Genomic DNA, 15,311 nt, shown 5'->3' with positions numbered 1-15,311 from the left:
AAACTATGATTTATCTAGATGATAAAGTGCTATGTAGCTGTTCAAAAGAATGAGGGCATAACTTTGTCTAGCATGTATCCCAAAGTGGGTGGAAGGGGGCAGGGAGATGTAATTCTGTACATACAGTACTTGTGATAGACTTGTACTTTGATGGCCCCCATGAAGCACAGCTCCCCGTATTTACACCCTATGTAGTACCTACCACACCAATTCTGGATTTGGGCATGTAATTGGCACTGGGCAGTAAGACATTAGCAAACATGATGGGAGTCATGGTTTGACAAGAGCTATGTTGGGACTTGCCCTCTTGAAACACTTTGGTTTTTCGTTTTGGCTTAACAGAAATTTATTGTCTCATAATTCGAGAGGCTCAAAGTCCACGATCAAAGTGTTAGCAGGGCTGGTTCCTTCTGAGTGCTATGAGAGAATCTGTTCCATGTTGTCTCCTAGCTTGAAACATTTCTTGTTACAACCCAACTACCTTGCTATGAGGAAGAGATGCCACCAGCCCCCAACTGTCTAGCACCCCAGGTGAAGCACCAGACAGGTGAATGAAGCAGCAGTCTTGGGTATTTCAGCTTTAGCAGATGACATGGAGAGCAGACACAAGCCAGTCCTGCTGAGCCCTGCCCAATTTGCAGATTCATAAGCTTATTAATAAATGAGTGATCTTATTTTAAGTTAAAAAAAAAAAAAGCAAATTTAAAGGTGTGTCAATATAAAGCCAATAAATACTCCTGGGTAACTCTGGCTTCACTGTAAAAAAATTTACTTAAAATTTCCTTTTTGAAGGATTTATATGCTTTTACAACCTCAGATCTGAGGAAAACCAAATCTCCCCCTTGTGGTCACTATCAATCATTTTTCCATTCACTCATTTGCTCTTCAAGGTTAAATAAAATAAGTTTTAACTTTCATTTCTGCCACTAGAAGTCTCTCTCATAAAGTTCGCACCTATCTTTTTGCAAATCTCTTTGATGTTTTAATATAGCTGACGTAATATAGAAGACAGATGGATTCCCATTGGTGCTTCTGCATTCAATATGCTGTAACATGATGTTTTGGTTAAAGTGCATGAAGAAATCTGGCCTCACACATACATGTAGCTGGAAAAGGTATTTTAATAGCCTTTTCAAATAATTATGAATATTCTTCTTTGATACTACACCAAAGAAGTGGTTTCTTAAAGAAGGCTGAAATGTGGAATCTGAAACCACATCAACAAACTTTTCCTACATATGTTGTATTAAAATCCAGGTTGTGTATCTTACACACTTTGAATGGATCATTTACCAAAAATGATTTTGTTTCCTCATGTACTGCTCATTTGGAGAATACTGGTTCACTAATTTATGCGGATCTTCCAAATGTTCACCCATTTCATTGTGCAGTATGAAAAAAAAAAAAAAAACACCCAAAAGACATCCCGTTTGCTACTATCACCCATCTCATTAGAAAAGTCTAAGTTTTGGGAAGCTATCAAGCTTAGGTGAAATGAGTTTTACAAAATTCTGATTTTTGCTTTAATCTCAAATTTTACCACTGGTGAAAAAAACTTTCAATTGTTTTCCTTGATATGAGTCTCACTTATTTAATTCATCTTAAGGAAAATGTGTGCCAAGTACCCGAGTGAAGAATATAATTTCTACTGTCATAGCTTTAATTTAGGTGACTGTACCAGCAGCTTTACCCACCACTGTAAATGTCAGTGCAGTGAAAGAGGCAAATGACATCTATTTTATTGCAAAATTAGTTTGGACCTAATGGATCCACAGAAAGGGTCTCAAGACCTGCCCTCTACTCCCAATCAAGGGTCTGTAGACTACACACACTTTGAAAGTTGCCGCTCTAACAGATGGTTAGCCAACCTTTTCTGTATTATAAATGAGTCTACGAATTGTAGAAACTTAACGTATTTATTAAAACATTAACTTACAGGCACTGGGGAAACTCTTTTTCTCCTTACTCCTGGAGATTCTGATTTCACTGTTCGACCTGACGGGGAGCTGCCCGGGGAAGGACTGCGCCGGCCTTTGGGAGCTGGTGACGCGGTGCTCGCCGGGCCCTCTCCTTGGGACTCAGCTGCCAAGTTATTAATTTCAGATCCATCTCCTTTAATTGGGATTGGTTTCACCACCTGAATTAAAATTCCAATATTTTTATTACTTAAAAATATAAGAAAGTAAGTAAATCTGAACATAATAGGCTAAGAAATGAACTCCCTGAGTTTTATTATGCAATATTATACAAATATGACAATATATCAAGTTTTATTTAGTATTACTTTAAGCCATAAATGTAAGACTATTTTACCCACACATATTTATCATTTAGGCTTCAACAGTAGTTAAAATGTTATCATACATAATTTCAGAATTTGGTGTCACCTGTTATTATATGCCCTAAATCACTTAACATTCAAAACCAACAATCAAAGGTTAGTCAACAACATGAAAAATAAGCACTTAGAACTTCAACAGTTAACTTATTCAACTAGATTAAAGTAGATGTTTTCTTTTTCATTTGTATTGAAAAAATGTAGGACTTGAAAACAATACTGAGTATAATGTGAAGTATTCAGTCTGATTAATAATTTCGTTTTTTCTTGGCAATGTTATATTACAATAGACACTTTAGACATATATTTTAGAAATACCAAAGAAGCTAGAAGTTTAAAGATCAAGCTCTCAAGTAAAAATGCAGTTTATGAGACCTGCTATTTTTGAACTATGAGGGCTTTCAGACTTAACGTAGCTGTGACCAAAAGGCTCAACTCTGTAGCCTGGGCACACTCAAAGCTCAGCACACTTTTCTGGCCTTTCTCCCACCACCACTCCTGTCCTCCTAGCGAGGCGCTCTGCCCACCCACCCGGTCCTCTTCGTGGGCTTTCACTCGCACTGGTCCTCCTAAATCTACACCTCCAGCCTGCAGCGCCCCAGACAGCGTACCTTCACCTGGTGAAAATGCGCCCATCTTGTAAAGCTCAGATAGAATCCGACCTTTTACAAAACCTCCCTTAACTCGACCGGCCTCACATTCTTCCTCTTTGCTAAGTCATTATTGCTCTTCTGCCCACCCCACACATTTAGCACTTAATCACAAACTGCTTTGTGATAGTTCATGCCTTTATTTTTATTTATTGTCCATAAGTCGTATTTTCACAGTTGGAGATATTTATACCTCCCTCATGTTTCAAGGAGGATTTGATGTAACCTACACAAAACATAATAAAAACAGCCAAACTCAGACCTTCAAAGTAGACTCTAAGTTTCTTAAGGATAATATGAAATCTACATTAGATGCAGGGTGGCATAAGGACTATGTGAGATCTGTCTTATTCCTCACATTTCTTCCGTCTTGTCCCCTGTCCTGTACACAGACAGGGTATTAAGTATTTGCTGGAAAGCGAAAAGTGAGAAAAGACAAAATCTGGTCTTAGATCACCAGATGTTCTTAGTTCATATGTATTAAAGGATAAATAGTGGGCTTTTTAAAAAGTTGTGATTTCTGCTCTGTGGTTTTCTCAAAAGATTTAGACTCTCTACCAGCTCAAGGAATTCCAGAAAGCAGCACGTTCAAACTTCAGATGGTTTTAATTGTTCAAAAGCTGTTTATATTAATTGGGTAGAAATCTGCCACCTACTATAAAATGTTTCCATAGAACTTTCTCTTTTCTAACATGAACCTTTAATACCTTCATCCTCTGACATGATTACTAAAATGGTGAGGCGTTCTCCCCACACTACTTCATATGAGGAATAATGGAAGAAATGTGGACACTTAGCTGGAAAGGAAAGGACTCATGGGTAATGTAGCAGCTAAAAAAGGTGGTATCCAAAGGAACAAATGAATATATTCTGAATTAGCTCCATGGCTTAGAACCAATGGGTAGAACGTACAAGACAGACTGCAGCTCAACAATGATGGATGTCCAGAATCTCAGGGGCTTGGGGATGCTTAAGAGGTCAGTCAGTCCTAGACATCTAATAGAACTTTCGGAGATGATAGACATGTTCTGTAATTGCACTGCTGAGTTACAGAAGCCACTGGCCACATGTGGCTATGAGCATTTGAAATGTGGCCAGTATGACTGAGGAACTCAACTTTTACTTTTATTCATGTTGAATTTAAATTTAAACTTAAACAGGCATACGGGATGAATATAGGGCTAGATAATCATTTGGCAATCGTACAGTTTAGGGGCTTCAAATATCAAATGAGTGGTTTGCTCAGTAACATGATAATACCCACCTCCCCTTGCCCCCTGACACACACACACACCCCTAATGAATCCTAAATTGCCATCTCTGTTTATAAAGAACAAATAAAACAACAACCAAAAACTTGTGATATAGACTGGTTGGTACTGGGCCATTGTCACAACTGAGATCTTCTTCCTTTTTAAGAATGAAGAAGCATATTTTGTAGATTTCATATACAGGCATATCTAGTTTTATTGTACATTGCTTTATTGTACTTCACAGATGTCGTGTTGTTTACTCTCCACCAGCAAAAACTTTATGACTCACTTTATTGCAATACTTGCTTTACTGCGGTGGCTGGAACCGAACCCACTATATCTCTAAGGTATGTCTGAACTTTAAAAGAGAAAAATAATGGCAAAAGATGAATTACGCCTGCCTTTCCTAGTTTAGGAATCTACTATTCTTTCCCCATACCCTGGGTATCTTCTTACTCTGTCTCACACCCATGGCTATTTCATTTTTTCTGGTTCCTGGAAGATTTCTGGAATTAAGATCCTTGGATCCTACCTTAGAGATAAAACATGAAAATAAAATTTGAAAAATTGCCTTTCTTTTTAAAGTTTTAAGTACAATATAAACCTCTTATCAAAGGATTTTAGATACTGACATTAGAGGGCAGTGTTGCTTTAAGCAAGTCTGCACCCAACCAACCAGTTTAGAACAAGTTGCTTAATGAGCATAGTTTTAGCTATGTTTTGTTCCAAGTGGTTAGAATATCAAGCAGATAAAACTACTGCATTTAAAATGAAGATGAAAACAAAAAGCTTACAAGAGGATCTATTTATGCTTGATTTCCCATGTCCTCCTATGCCTCCTTCCTTATAGCGGGGACCACAGCCACTCACCACAGGGCCTCTCCTGTTTCTCCTCTCCAGCCACTCATGCTTCCAGGCGGGCATGCAGGTGGCCTTCAGCTTCTCCCTGATCATTCGTTCTTCTGGGCGGTCATCCATCTTGTGCAACCCCTTGAGAGTTTCTTTATTCTCCATCTCACGACTACAGTGGAGGGAGAAACAAGGAGAATGAGATTTAGACAGGACAAATAATTTGCAAGAACAGAACAATACAGTTCTATTTTGTCCTTTCAATGACACGTAACTAAAAAGATAACTGCTAAAAGTCTCCCAATGATTTAAGCAAAATATGAAAGTATGATTGTGGAGCATACATACATACTGCTCTACTGCTGTATTTATAATGTGGGTAGTGTTGAGTGTCGCCTGATAACAGGAGTTTAATAATGCCTTCAGAAAGAAAGGTTCTATTTAGAAGGTTCAGGCTTACTAATAATATGAAAGCAGACCTTTGTTTCCAGGTGGTTAACATAATGGATCCTAAGACATTAAGCACCGTATTAACAAATACATGTGAAGATTGCAGTGTTTCTAATGATACCATTCTATTATACAAATATGCAGCAGAGTATTTTACTACTCTTGATCGTGCAGAATTTCCAGTAATTTAGGTCTATATAAATAGAATCTGGTAGATGTGCTCGTTTCTGAAATAAGCTAAATATTGAGTAAGCTAGGTAAAACCTAATCACATCTTCTATGATCCCACAATATTTTTTCAAAGCCAAATGATTAAATTGCATTATCAGAACAATAATCCCGTGACAAAGTATTTGGGTACTCCATATACAGTACACTCATATCCACTCACATGTGGATGTATACAACACACAAGATGCATGTGCATCGCTTTTAAAACCTGGTTCATAAGGAAACAGTTAAAGCAATTGCACTCTGGAGGACACAATTTTAAAAATAGCTAACTTCAGTAACTATTTTGGAAATTCTATAAAGTTACAGAACAGTGATTTTTCTACTCTGATAGGAAAAGGAAATACTCGAGGAAATACCAGAGATGATAACCACAAACTTACTAAGTCAAATTCAGACTCTTCTAGGAATTTTCCAGCTAATTATAACTATAAAGCAGCAGTATCTTCAGAGAACTAGCATAAAAACCCACTTAGAACTAAATATGCACTAGAAAGGAAATGGTTAACTGGCTTTACTGAAGCATCAATACTGTGAGGGGAGTGAAAACCAATATGTTAAATACCTCTGTGCCAGAGACTGCCCTAGATATTTTTAGGAATGCAAAGGCACATAACATTTGAAACTTGCAAATGGGCATTAAAACCATGTAGAGTATTTCTACCACACAGGCATAAAAAAACTGTCACAAAGAAAGAGGCAATATGAGTAGAAAAAAGGTAAATAAATGAAAGAGAGCTAGAATGAGAAAAGAAGGTGGTAGGGAGGGAGGGAGGGAGGGGAAAAGAAAAGAAAGGAGAGAAAGAGAAAGAAAGACTGATTCTCTTGTTTACTTAGAAGTGTTTGGCTGCTTTTCCTGCTCTGATTATATCATAAAATATAAATGTTAGTGGTGGGTGGGAAGAAGAGTAACAGGGAGGGAAAGGGAAAAGAAAGGGAGAGAGAAAGAAGAGGAGAATAAGAAAAAAGGAGGGGGAAGAGAGGGTGAGGGAAAGGAGGGTTGAGGATGGGAGGGATTTAAGGAGGGAGAGGGGAAAAAGGAGGGTAGGGAAGAGGAGTGGACAGTAGAGAGAGAACTGTTTTCCCCAAATTCATCCTGCTCAGTCAATACTTACCCAAGGAAACTCAGATTTATAGGCACTGGAATTTATGGGCTGATGGCATACCAAGAATTCACTTACAACTCTCCAGTTTGAAAAGCAAACACATTCCCCTCCTGTAACAATGGTGCAGGGCGTGGCTAAGGTTCCCAGGCTAGTTCTCAAAAAATAAAACATTGTGGAACTGCAGTGCATTTTTACACCAGAAGTTCCTGCACTCCCAGACAAAGGTGCTTATCTCCTCCTCCTCTAGATTTGTTTTATTGAATATCTCTTTTTGGTTCTGTATTCTCAGTGTCTCTCTTCCTGGCACCCACCCAAACATGTAGAGGACTCTCCCTGTCTAAACAAATCTTCCTGATGATGAGGCCTCCTTACACTCAGCATGCCTTGCCTCTTTCCTTGCCACTTGTTTGAAAAGAATATAATCTTTTAAACCAATTTCTTATTATAAATAATAGGGGATGAGCATACCAGGAGCTCAACTTTTGTACATACCTAAGATTGTTTCTTTAGAATAAGTGCCCTGAAATGGATTTACTGGGTCAAAATGTACACTTTTTGGTACATTAAGACTTTTGATAATAATAGCAAATTACCTTCTGGAATACATATATCCATTCAAAACTCCCCAAGTCAAGTTGTTAACTTAGCTGGTCTGAACTAGCAACAGACTCCTAAGGGGGTTTCTTCACTTTGAATCTTATTCCTAAGCAATGCAGGCTTCACAGAGCACCCCGGCTCACTGCCCCCATTTAAAGCCGTTTGGTGGTCCCCCCCCCCCCCCCCCCCCCCCCCCCCCCCCCCCGGTACTTAGACTAAAATCCAAAATGTTTCACAGGGCCCAGGAGGCTCTGCACCGCCTGCTCTTACCTGACCTGGTCACCCAGACCCCCACCCCACCCTTCCCTTTCTTTCACTGCCTAAAAAACTCTCCTTCTTGCTCAGGGCTTTTACACAGGCTGCTTGCTTCTCACTAGTCTACTTTTCACCTCCTTAACTTCTACCCACTCTTTAGCTTTTCTTCAACTCCTAATCTCAATTAGGAATCCCTAACTCCATTCTTTCACCTTTCCTTTAAAGTGCTCATTGCAATTGTCAGCTCCTCCCTGCAACTGAGGGCAGGTGCCAGCATTTTATCTATCACTATATACCCAACATCTAACAATGTCTGGCTTCAAATAGGTATTAAAACATATATTAAAGGAATGATTATTTATTAACATCTTTGGCAGCCCTAAGGACCTTCCTAGTTTTAAAATTTAATAACTACTCATATTAATCTTTTTTAAAAAATATTTTTTAATTTTTTTAATTATTTATTTTATTTAAATTTATTAGGGTGACAATTGTTAGTAAAATTACATAGATTTCAGGAGTACAATTCTGTATTACATCATCTATAAATCCCATTGTGTGTTCACCACCCAGAGTCAGTTCTCCTTCCATCGCCATATATTTGGTCCCCCTTTACCCTCATCTCCCACCCCCCCACCCCCCTTACCCTCTGGTAACCACTAAACTATTGTCTGTGTCTACGAGTTTTTGTTTCTCATTTGTTTGTCTTGTTCTTTTGTTTTTGGTTTATATACCACATATCAGTGAAATCATATGGTTCTCTGCTTTTTCTGTCTGACTTATTTCGCTCAGCATTACATTCTCAAGATCCATCCATGTTGTCACAAATGTTCCTATATCATCTTTTCTTACTGCCGAATAGTATTCCATTGTGTATATATACCACAACTTCTTTATCCATTCATCTATCGAAGGACATTTTGGTTGTTTCCATGTCTTGGCCACCGTAATATTAATCTTTTTACAGTTCTGTATTTAATTAAGACTAAATTTGCAATTTCAATGTTATTCAGTAGACCAATTTTCATTGTTCCTAAATTAATCTGCAACTATAAACCAAAGTGTTCTTTCTAATGTCGTCATAAGTAATAATTTAATTAATTCTAAAATGTGTTTTTTCACATTTTAATATCTCTGAAACCTAAATGCCTCTTATAATCAAATGTCATAATTTAATTGGCAGGGTTTTTTACTTTCCTTTCTTCATAGTATATAAAATAATGGTATAATTTACAACCAACGGGATCTTAGAGTCAGTGACATATACAGTAAATCCTATTCTACCTGTCAGGAAAAAAAAAATCATACCTACTCAGTTTCACCTGTCTCTGAAATAGAAACCAAACTGGGAGGAAAAACTTTTTCTTACATACTTTTATTGTTTTGTTATAATCCTAACATATAGCCTTCATAGATCAGATATACGCAGGATTTTATTTTTTACCAGATATGTGTGTGTGCTCGCATGTATATAACAGTAATTTGTCATCTTATCCAATTAATGTAATAGCTATAGCAGGAAACATCTTTAAATATTTGCAAAATCTCCAGGAGATGAGAGGGCCTGTAATCAGTTTGATTAAACATGAGTGTTTTGGAGAGTTATTTTTGCCCTATTTATATCTAGAACCATACCTGTTATTTTAACTAAAATAACAGCTTGTATATTTCTGACTTTTTAGCAAAACAAACATGTATTTTTGGAATACTTTGAAGACTTAAAAAAAGTAAACAAATAAAATTTTAGCTAGATAAACATGAGAAATTTAAACCATTGTTACAGAATACGCTTTATCTTCCTTTGCTGTTATTTAGAAAACAGGTTTCTAAACATTCCTCAGAATGAATTTGTGATTGACCCAGAGCTTCAAAGAACCTTTCTCTCCTGAGGTTTCTAGTTCTAGTCTCTTTCTAGACCTACAGAATTTACCTGCTAAAAAAATAAGATGCTTCAGAGGTCCCGTCTCAATGAAGTCACTTGGTCTTCCCTTCATCTGATGCCACTGGTACCAGCCATTGTTGACTGGACTGTCATTCCTGTAGATCTCCCATCTCTTGACTTCTAGAAGATTTTTTTCCTAGTTCTGTTTCTAACACTGCTGCTAATCTCATAGGTATCATACACTAGACCCTTTTCCTGGAGCCCCTTCAATGCCAGCCATTGCCCTCTTCTCACAGCACTAAAGTACTTCCTCCTTAAGCACACCAAGATTATTTCCTACCTCTCTACATTTGCAGATGACATTTTCCCCGACACCTCATATGCCTTCAGTAAAGAATTTCAAACCACTGTTCTATAGCCGTTAGCTACTGCCTCGCAGTATATTCTGATAATAATTGTAATACAGCATAAACTAGAGTACATATTTAAGTATCTGCTTCCCTCACCGCATTGGGAGCTCTTCTGGGACAGGTTACAACATCTTACTCACTTTTCTATCCTCAGTGCCACTTTTCTATCCTCCTGGACAGGCCACAGAAGGCTCCCAACATGAAGTGAGAGGGCCTATCCAGCCACAACCACCGCCCCTTCTAAGGGTGGTGTCTGATGCCTAAGGCACCAAGCTTTATACATCTGAACCCATCCTGCAGTCCACAGTGGGCAACAATACGCCCTGATCCAAAGACCCTCTATACTGGATGGTACTGTACCAACGACTTGAGAGAAGAGGAGAGGGGAAGGAGAGGGGAAGGAGAAGAGAGGGGAGGGTGGGGGCAGGAGAGGGGAGGGAGAAGGGAGGGTAGGGTGTGGAGAGAGCAAGGGAGGAACTATCTTCCAAAACAAAACCGGGCCACTGTGGGATCCTTAAAAATTAAGTTTCCAAGTAAAAGGCAAAAGGAGTGACTTCGGTAAGTAACAACACAGGCTAACAATCCTTCACCATGGACAGGGCGCTGTGCTAACAGTTCCACATGGCTCATCCCAGTCAAGTCTCACCAGATGGGACTCTTACTGTCCCGCTGGCAAATAAGAAAATGACAAGGAAGTTATTAGGTGTCCAAGGTGGCAAGGTCTGTATGTGAAAAACACAGGATTTAAACTCAGGTATGAATGATTCCACAGTCTTGTTTCCTACAGGGCAAAAGGAAAATCGGTCTTCAAAAGTGCTTAAAATTCGTTGACCTAGTAATTTGTAAAAGACTGACTTCACAATCATTGTGCAGATATATAACAAGAGGTTCACAAAAGGCAGCGAGCTACTATACAGTATCAAACCAGTCTTAAAGGTAGCAAATCTATATGGAATTTTTTTTTTTTTTTTTTTTTGCAGTTAATTACCTTTGACCTAGTACATGGAATAAACTACAAGTCTCAAAGTCACCTTTTGGAGAAGACGAGTGACTCAAAAAGAAAATTATATTTACTGCACAGCTCTCCTATACTGTATAGTCTTATATGAATGCTAATATATAAGTATACTTAAAGCAATTGATATTCTACAGATATTGATATTCTACTGCTAACTACAACTTAGTATGCTACAAATTCAGACACCATTAATATATTTTTTAAGTGTATATAAAATATTGATAACTACCAACTAGGACACTAATATGATGAATAGAGCATACATTATTAAGTGAAGAAAGAAAAAAGATTCTATGTTGTTTTATTCTACTCAAGACTCTTTTATGATTAAAAAGCACCTCTCTTAACCACAAATATTTCATCGGAATAATGAAACTGATAAAACTGTCTTGCAGAAAAAGTAAATCTACATTTTACTACATTAACATACAAACATTTTGGACGGACTTCAGTTGTCTCCCAAGTTACTGACATGTTCAAGGTAAAACACCAAGGCTAGATTTTCAGGTGGACATGCTTCTATATGAGTCAATACCATCAAACTAAAGGGGCTGTGTTTCCTGTGATTGACACCCAGATAAACTAAGAAAAAGATACAATGCAAAAGAATTTTCTAAATCACCTCGTAACACCTGCCGAGTCCCAGAAGGAATGTGAAGCAGTAATGCGAAAACTTCGCTAACCCTTGGTACACGTACATGGCTTAGAAAGGCAGCTGGCAGGTTCCATTAAAAGCACCACAGCAGAGTTACTAACGTACCACAAACAAATCAGCCTAATACGCATTACTGATAACGTCACTCAATAATGGAACCAAGATGTTCTATCCAAATCTAGAAAAAGAATCATTCTTCCTTCTAAATGTGCTAGTAGATGAATATAAAAGTCAACAAATTTATATAAGAATGAAACTAAGTATGTACGCTTGATCAAGCCAAAAGAGGCATAAGATAACAGTCATATGTACTGATAAGTGTGTAACTGACTGGTCAAGAAAATGTCAAACTGCAACAGAAGATAAATTTGCCAGGAAGAAAAGGCAATTCAGACAACTCAAATATACAGCAAAATGTGGGCTATGCAGACACAATCAAGAATATGTAGTAACTATTATAACTGATAAAAAAGTTTAGAGAAAACTAAAGGAAATCAGACAGATCAAGTTAGGTTAGTAAGGAAATGAAAATCGTAGAAGATCAGCAATTTGAAATCAGAAAATATTATTTTTTAAAAAGCAGGAGACAAACCAGAGAAGGGCAGACAGATCTTCAAATTGGTGTTAGGCATAGAAGAAATCAAATCAGACTAAAGTGAAACCAACATGTTGTCAGTTCTAAAATGACTTATGATTCAAATTCAATGAAATTCACTGACTTGTCACAAATTATGAACTAAAATTTGACGGTAATATTTATGGAGACAAGTGAAAACTATAAAAATGGTCAGAATTGGACGGAGAATAGTTTTGTGATCTTTGTAAGATGCATCATCTCACAAAATACATGAAAATCCTAGTGACAGAAAAACAGTGAATGCTTTTCTGCTGCCAATGACAGGCAAAACTAATGGACTGAAAAGTTACTAGCTGTCACTAGAATGTTTACTGCTTGAACTAAATATTTTTCAAAAATACTTTTCTTACGCATCAAAGTAATCACCTTTGTAACAGTATTTCTAAATACTACTAGTTTAAAACCGATTTGGTCCCATTTCTCATTTGTTCTTTTCCAACAAAAAGAGCATCAAATACTTTTAATCCTGTAGGCTTGTATTCTTTAGATATTCAGTGCTAAAAATTCCACTGTTTATTCCTTCCTTTGTTGTGTCCTTGATACTTGAAGAACCGTTAGAAGTCTTTGGGGAACAAAATGGGAAGTATGAGCATCCTCTTCCTTAAATATTGAACACACATCAGTAAGCAAGGAACAGGATGCTAAGTTTTTACAGTATGTCTCTAAATGCGTATTTCCTTTCAAGAATTCCCCTTGTGTGCTACTTAACAAATCTAGAGTTGGGAATGTCTAAAAGACAACTGATGGATAAATGTGCTGAGCTTTTACACTACATTAGCAAAGTAGATCAGAACTCCATGTACCACTACTGTGGGGCAGTTTTCAGGAAAGCAGTGTGTGCTGTCCTCCATCCAAGAGCACTGGTACACAGTTTATGGCACAAAGCAGGCATTCGTGGTGAAAAAGATGCTACTCCTTCACCATTTTGCTTTTCATCAAAAAGATCCCAGTCAGTGTTATATGGAGGCTCTGGTATATGGTTTTCTTGGAAACCTTCTCCAGTGGGTGTGTAACTACATTTTTACTAAGTCGATCATCTTGACAGAAATGTGACAGCTCAGTTTGAGTATTCTAAGAGATCAAACAAACAAAGCTAATAAATGGCAAGATGGTCTGTTACTACACATATTCACCTCCCACATTTTATGAAACGTGGTTTAAAGTTGAAAAGTATCTTCTGTGATAATTAAAAACCCTTGTTTTTAATGTTCCCAGAGAAGAGGGTATAGTGCTGAATTAGAGCACAAAGCCCTCTTACAGCCTTTGCTGAGAGAAGGATTTCTTTCACACCCTGCAGAACAGCTAGTCCTATTTCTACAGTACTTCCTTCTCGCTGGTGCAAAGGCATGCTAACTGGGGTGCTCAGAAAGAGGAAGAATGACTTCCTCACAAATGTAGCTTTTCTTCTTGATGCTCTTAACGCTAGAACACGGCTCTGTTCAATGAATGTTGGCACGCCTACTATGTGTAAGCTCTGGCCCAGGCAACAGACATAAATACAAGTGGGATAAAGAAACAAAAGATAAATAAGACAGGATCTCTCTCCCTCTAGGGGCTTAGTCTAGCACTCGGAGAAAATACGATGCCATCTTTGCTATAACACAAGTATTTTAACATCATAAATAGTTTCAAAGATGGAGCAGATCTCCATCCTTAACGTCATCTGGGGAAATCCTGGAAAGACCCACAGAGGAGCAATATTAATGATTTTAAAGGAAAGAACAGGACTGGCAGGGGTGGAACTGATAAAGGTTGAAAGGAGATTTTCTAGACAATAGAAACAGAAAATAATGTTCTATAAAACACTAAACAGCTTATGATTCTGCTGTTTAGGAACCACTAGATAAAATGAAATTAAACTGGTTTATTTAAAGACCTACATGCATCATAATTCTCCAAGACAGAGGGAATAAAACGGTACACAGCTTTCCTCACACTTATTTGACACGGAAGTCCTTTTCAGCAGAATACCTCTGATTGGCATATAATGTCAGAAATCTGTACAGAATCATCTCTCAAGTCCCTTCAGGCTCAAATTAGTCAATGTGCATAAGAAGAAAACTCCAGAGAAGAAACTAACACCAGCTGTCATAAGGTCTTCGTACATGATTCTCAAGCTATCAGAAAATTCAGCATGTCTTTAGTGCAACTAAGGGTCCAAGAATTCAAAATATGAGGGGAAAAGATTATTTGACAGCTAGCTAGAGAGACAGATAAAACCATCTGGTACAAACACATCCTAAGAGAAGTGAGTGCCAGAAATTGAAACTTGGCCCAATCTACCCATTAGAAGAGGCCAGAGTTTGTCACTAAGATTTGCCCATGGCCAAGCCCACTCGCTCTCTGCCAAGGACTTAGGTCTGGGGTGAAGACAAAGAAGACATCAGCCAAAAAAAAAGCAAACAAAAAAAACCAAAAACAAAAACAAAAAACCCAATCAACCAATGAACCAACCAACCAAAAACCTTAACAAGCCATTTTCTCTAAAAATCTCTATATGCCTAGAGGAAAGCCCCAGAATGTGACATAAAAAAGGAGCCTGGGGGCCGGCCCGGTGGCTCAGGCAGTTAGAGCTCCGTGCTCCTAACTCCTAGGGCTGCCGGTTCGATTCCCACATGGGCCAGTGGGCTCTCAACCACAAGGTTGTCAGTTCAATTCCTGGAGTCCCACAAGGGATGGTGGGCAGCACCCCCTGCAACTAGCAATGGCAACCGGACCTGGAGCTGAGCTGCGCCCTCCACAACTAAGACTGAAAGGACAACAAATTGAAGCTGAACGGCACCCTCCACAACTAAGATAGAAAGGACAACTTGACTTGGAAAAAAGTCCTGGAAGTACTGTTCCAAGGACAGTCCTGGAAGTCCTGTTCCCCAATTAAGTCCTGTTCCCCTTCCCCCAATAAAATCTTAAAAAAAAAAAAAAAAGGAGCCTGGTGCATGGTTCTCACTTTACTATAAAGCCCTAGAGCTCCAGCACAGTG

At 38.2% G+C, this 15,311-nt stretch overlaps 1 protein-coding gene across 2 annotated transcripts in view; it reads right to left on the bottom strand.

Annotated features, from left to right (window-relative positions):
• Positions 1-15,311, bottom strand: part of MAP3K1 (mitogen-activated protein kinase kinase kinase 1) — an 81,734-nt gene that overhangs the window by 37,562 nt on the left and 28,861 nt on the right. For both annotated transcript variants that reach the window (XM_019743245.3, XM_019743253.3), the window contains exons 2-3: positions 5,112-5,262; positions 1,937-2,137 (exon numbers count right to left, since the gene is read on the bottom strand). In XM_019743245.3, coding sequence (XP_019598804.3) covers positions 1,937-2,137; positions 5,112-5,262 — 352 coding nt within the window. The remainder of the gene's footprint in view (positions 1-1,936; positions 2,138-5,111; positions 5,263-15,311) is intronic.

This window comes from Rhinolophus sinicus, chromosome 3 (genome assembly GCF_057876585.1).
Source record: "Rhinolophus sinicus isolate RSI-liver-muscle chromosome 3, RSI-T2T, whole genome shotgun sequence".
Classification (NCBI taxonomy): Eukaryota; Metazoa; Chordata; class Mammalia; order Chiroptera; family Rhinolophidae; genus Rhinolophus; species Rhinolophus sinicus.
Note: the sequence above shows the minus strand (reverse complement) of the source record. Positions and strands in the feature narration are given on the sequence as shown.